This window comes from Sinocyclocheilus anshuiensis, unplaced genomic scaffold, assembly GCF_001515605.1.
Source record: "Sinocyclocheilus anshuiensis isolate Anshui unplaced genomic scaffold, SAMN03320099.WGS_v1.1 scaffold1316, whole genome shotgun sequence".
Lineage (NCBI taxonomy): Eukaryota > Metazoa > Chordata > Actinopteri > Cypriniformes > Cyprinidae > Sinocyclocheilus > Sinocyclocheilus anshuiensis.
Window position 1 is genome coordinate 2,063,789 of NW_015542553.1, and position 6,000 is coordinate 2,069,788.

The 6,000-nt window shown below is 35.2% G+C and overlaps 1 protein-coding gene across 1 annotated transcript in view; it reads right to left on the reverse strand.

The window, feature by feature from the left end:
- Window positions 1-4,518: 4,518 nt before the first annotated feature.
- Window positions 4,519-6,000, reverse strand: part of tspan11 (tetraspanin 11) — a 22,714-nt gene continuing 21,232 nt past the window's right edge. Inside the window, exon 8 of the mRNA XM_016493892.1 lies at window positions 4,519-4,684. Within this exon, the coding sequence (XP_016349378.1) occupies window positions 4,625-4,684 (60 nt within the window). The 3' untranslated portion in view covers window positions 4,519-4,624. The remainder of the gene's footprint in view (window positions 4,685-6,000) is intronic.

A 6,000-nucleotide genomic window follows, 5' to 3' on the forward strand; every position in this document is an offset into this window, starting at 1 on the left:
CATTACACCACCCTAACTGAATTTGTCAGTAACTTACTTATAATTGATGACAGAACAGTTAGAAATGCCCATCAGTTCAAAAGAAAACCAGGGCCAACATAGCAACTCATATACAAACGATACCAGAGCAAGCATTTAGTGCGTTGCCAGTCTTTTGCTTTCTCACATACATAATTCAACAGTTAACTTACCAAATCAGATGAGATATGCCTTTATCCAGATGAATAAGCTTCTTTACCTGAAACAATATAAAGTGTATCAGTGTATCTCATATCCCTGTACATTTGTTAAATAGTATCTGAGGTGTTTTTTATTTTTATTTTTACAATTTAAATAAACTCTGGATTATTGTGATCCTTGGTTATCTAGTTAAGTTCTCACACTGTTCATTATACTTTACCCTGGTTTAGTAATCAATCCTCCAGATTTCAGGATTTACTGTAGGCTACGCTTGTAAACACGGGTTTAGCGTTCGTATTTTGCGTATTTATGAGGTTAGTAACACTGAAACGGAAGTGTCGCCATGTAAATTCGCTCTGGTTGTCTTCTGACATATATATAGAACAATGATTATGTTTATTATAACGACAATTAACGCGTTTGGCGTTTAACATGGGGTTAAACAGCGCGAGAGAGTTCATCGGATTATACATACAGTACATTAATATTTAAAGAGGTCAGGTCAGCGCTGAGGCTGTTTATGATTGGCTGAGAGTTGTTGATTGGTTTCCAGGTTTAAATTATACGGGTTGTAAAAAGACATTAAAACAAAGTGAAATATGTAAACCTGCTGCTAAAACTTTTTTATTATCTCCTCATTTTGAGTTATTGAACATTTATATTGAAATATTTAATTTACAAAACAAAAATATTGAATGAGCATCATGGTGTGTGTGTGTGTGTGTGTGTGTGTGTGTGTGTGTGTGTTTTGTAAATAAATTATATTATGTTTAGTTAGCTGTCTATTATGTTTAGATTTTTCTTCATAATATATCTTGTTTGGTTTTTGGCTGACTGTTTTTGAGGGCTTGTTCTGAAAGTTATAACAACTCATGTAAATAATTGGAGAAGAGATTAATATATTATGGTAAGGCAGCACATCAAATTTCAGTGTCGTTCTCTCTCATTTCATTCCAATGCTGGAAAGGCAAAATAGCTAAACAAACAAAGTATTTGCTGATGGATCTGTGTAAATGTGCATCAAGAATAGAATATGTTTAAGTCTATGACACACAAAAATTGCATTATGTAAAGGCCAAAGGTCGCAATGTACACTGTATAAACAATCATTTTACAAGTACAACAATCTACTCAGTTGCCTAAAGCAGCATTAATGCTTGTCAATCACAATGACAAGCATAATTTCATTTAATTCATTTAGAACACTGAAGATCTGACAGATGTAAAATATTCACTCATCTGATTTAAGTTTGATTGAAAGATCTTCTCCCTGGACGTCTGGCCATCTTTCCAGGCTCCGATCCAAGAAACAACATCTGGCACTATTCATCGCTTGCTGTGATTGCTTTGGTTCTGACACATGTCCGCCTGCTGACAGGAACACACTCTACGGTTTTAGTTTGTGTGACGGGCCTCCGGTCCTGGTCCGCTGACACTCGCAGCTTTTGTTGTCTAAGCATCCGTCTTTCCCGAGCTTTGATCATGGCACTGAAACATTCCAGCATGTTTACTGCAGAGTACAATGCAGTTTAAATATTCATGTCAGGTCAGTTTCAGTTCTTGGGCAATTCTGTGAGACAGACGGACTGTCAGACAGACAGACAGACAGACAGACAGACAGACAGATAGATAGAGAGATAGATAGATAGATAGATAGATAGATAGATAGATAGATCTCATTGGTACAGTCAGCTGAAATGAAGCAGATAGGTGTAGCATAACTCAGAGATTTGAGATCAGGGTGTGTGTGCAGAGCGTTATGTATCACCAGCTGTCTTTCATTCACTCTCACTTGTTGGTAATGTTAAACAGGGTTAGGGTGTGGGGGGTGTTGCACTCACTCATATGCTCAGTTTTTCATGGTTTCCTGAGGAAATGACAGGAGCGGAGGGGGAATTTTGGCCACAATAATCCACGTTATGGGCCTTGGACTGATCAGATGGATGCCCTGCAGTGTAATTGCATCTATGCATTGCAATTATATTGCTTAAAGCACACCGAGAAGTGCTTTAAAACACATTGTGCATGTGAGTGACCTGAAAACATCTGCTTATTCAAGTTGCATAAGTCATCATTACACCACCCTAACTGAATTTGTCAGTAACTTACTTATAATTGATGACAGAACAGTTAGAAATGCGTGAGGCTGCAATGCCAGCTCAAGCTTAAAACTTCAATAGGCAGAAAACCACAAGACCACGCCAATAACTCAAAGTCTTGTTCTTATGCACACAAATCCATATAAAAATGACATTTTATGGCACCATCACAAAAAGCAACCAGGAAATTAGCTTCCTCATATTTGCTTGCAACAAGGGAAAAGCATTACAGATGAGATTTTTATCTGTCAAGAGACAGAAAACAGGGACAAATTTATGTGGTCAAATGTAAAGACAATCTGGATCTGGATATTATCCGGACATCAAAGTTATTATCCGGGATATTAATGGCTGCATGTCAATGGGTCTTTTCCCCCAAATAAAACACATGAGGATCGTGTGGATTTTCAATTTAAAGTTGAAGACGAGTTTTTGTCCTTGAAGCAAGCTTATTCATTTGTTTGTCTCCATCTACTGGCTAAAGTATGTCAGTACAAGCAGCCAACCAGAATATGTCAACAAAATAAGTTTATTTGAAATAGATTTTTTAAAAACAGACAATAAACATACAGCTGTTTCAGATAAAACTCTACTGCCCACAAAAGAATGCAACAGTCTTAGGCAAAGAATTTATGAAGTGAATGCTTTATGAAAATACATGCACATTCCATCTACAAACACATGATTCAAATGAAAGATTACATTTATTATATCAACTAACTAGATGGTTAAATTCATATTTTAAATCACATACAGACTTACATGCAGCTCAGATGAGAGATTGTTTATTTGCACAATGTTTTTACTGACATTAGCATAAAGCAATTGGATTAGACAGTAATTAATCAGCACAATAAAAAACAAGAATGTAACATTAAATCTTTTTCTTTTTTCTAACCATTTTTTCCCCAAATGACATTGAATTTCAATAAGGCTGACGTTGCTGTGGCAACTACATTAAGATTTTGCAGCTGTGATTTGTGTGTTACAATGAAATGGAATAATGCTCATTCTTCTCCTTCATAACATGACCCTAAATGGGAGTTCATCAATTCAATAAAATCTTTTATAAGATAAGCATAATATTCAGCCAATCCATCTAAGGGAAATCATTAAGGCTCAAAAAGCAGCTTCATCTTTTTCAAATTTTTTCAATATTTAACACAAAGTGTAACAATGGACCCTTTTCACAAGACTGTGATTACGAGTTTTTCATATTTGTATTTTTTTTTTGATGTATGTACATTTATAACACTATTCTTTGTATTATATCACCTTTGCATCAAATTACAAAAAACAGTTAACAAAATGCGAGGGTTTTTCTAATGCAGCGTCTATGGGAGGGATGGTAAATTTGACATCGTTCTCTCTTCTGACTGCCGTTATCAGTCTCTCTCAATTTGTTTCCTTTTATTGAAAGTCATGAAAACACTATCGTGGAGTTTTTCTTTTGCTATTTGAGCAAATGGGAATGCAAAACATATGTTTGTGGTACTCTACCATTCACTGCTCTTCAAGTTAACCCAACTATGACGACTTCCGCTGCTGAGAAACCCGGAAATGTGAAAAAGGTCCATTGGCAGATTTTACATTACACAGTATCTGCAAGTTGATATATACTGCAGGAACAACTACTGAAGAGATCCACTGATTTAAAAGACACTTGTTTACTGTAATGCCAAAATAATAATAATTACTACACTGTAAAGAAAATCAAGTTGTAATTAAAATAATGATTATTGGATGTTTTACAATAAAATATTATTTCAGTCTTTCTACTTCAAAATGTAATGTTTCATTCAATGTGTTACTTGCTATTTTTGTCATTATTTGGCAAAATGACTTGGAATTTCTGAGTGAAAATCATTTCTACACCAAGTTTTTTTTTCAGTGTATATGATACAGTGGACATAATGGCTAAACAGTGATCTTTCTACAAGTTTCATATACTTTTTTTTATGAAAATACAATAATAAATGGTCTTGACGTTGGTCCAGTGTATTTTGATTAAGATTTAGCAGCACATTACATACATTTAATATGAGCAAATCAAAGCAAATATGTGGTTAATAAAATTATTTTTAAATATTATAATTTATTTTAAAAGTAAAAATTAGATTTTTTTTCTGACTGATTCCTTGACATCTAAATGACTACAGGGCAATATCCCACATCTTTCAAGACTATTAGGATCATAAGGAGGCAATAACAATAGCAACATTTGTCTAAAAATGTGGCAAATGAAAGATAATAAAGCCCTTATATTAATGTAAATGGATTTGGTCATGCAGGCTGTGTTTGTGTGTGTTGGAGTGTCAGGAAAGGCATATAACGTTTCTGAGCCGTCAGTACGGGTCCAGTTTAATTCGCCTGTGCAGGCAACAGGTGAACACCATTCCACAAATCTGAAACACACACACAACACACACAGATGATAGAAAATGTATCAAAGTAGCATGAAAATAATAAAGATGGTTTTTTATTTGACTAGATAAGATGGCCATCAGCCACATTTTCATTTCTGGTGGACATCTGTCTGGTCAAATACCATAATAGCTTGAACTAAATGAGATACTGGCAGGCATCTAGCGGCAGAACATTTAATAAAAAGAGCTCCAACAATGTCAGGATGGATAATGAAACAAGTCTTGAGATTTAGCTTTTTTTTCAATTAGTTTAAGACGTCAAAGGAATAGTTCATGCAAAAATTAAAATTTGTTGAAAATGTACTCATCGTCAGGCCATCCAAGATGTAGACGAGTTTGTTTCTTCATCTGAACAGATTTGGAGAAATTTAGCATTGCATCACTTGCTCACCAATGGATCCTCTGCAGCGAATGGGTGCCGTCAGAATGAGTGTCCAAACAGCTGATAAAAACATCACAATAATCCACGCCTCCATTCAATCAATATTTTGGACTGTTTTTGCTTATAAACGGTGCTTATCTGTGCATATTTCTCTCCTAATTCAGAAAAGGTGATTTTTCACTGAAGAAACAATATTACGGATAGAGGACTCAAATTTTTGTTAAAAACAACTTGATGAATTTGTTTATTACAAACACACAGCTTTTCACTTCACAAGATGTTAATTGATGTACTGGAGACATGTGGATTACTTGTGGATTATTGTGATGCTTTTATCAGCTGTTTGGACTCTTATTCTGACGGCACCCATGCATTCACTGCAGAGGATCCACTGGTGAAAATTTCTCCAAATCTGTTCTATTGAAGAAACAAACTCTTATACATCTTGAATGGCCTGAGGGTGTGTACATTTTTAGCAATTTTTCATTTTGGGTGAGCTATTCCTTTAAAAGCACTGATATTTTAAAAGCCTTGTGGCAATTGTTAAAAACTCTCTTCATAAAAGGCTCGCAGGAAGAGGGAAGCGGTGTTGAGTTACTATGGAAACCGAGGTGTAAGGCAGCCGGTAGCAGTGTTGTTGTAATTGGGTCAATTAGCATGTGTGGGAGTGTGTGTATGTGCACGTGTTTATATGAAGGCTACATCATGTAGGCAGATTCAGACCAGTGGTAAATCTAATAATGAAGAGAGCATAAACATTCATTTACACATTTCCATATTTCAAAATGGCATTTCACTTTTAAATGTTGATGGTTCACAGCCACACTCTTCAAAGGCGAGTTCTTGTAGTACATTTTTGTTAAAAAAAATTTGTGGCAGCATAAAAAACACCCTGAGATATTCCTCTAGCTGT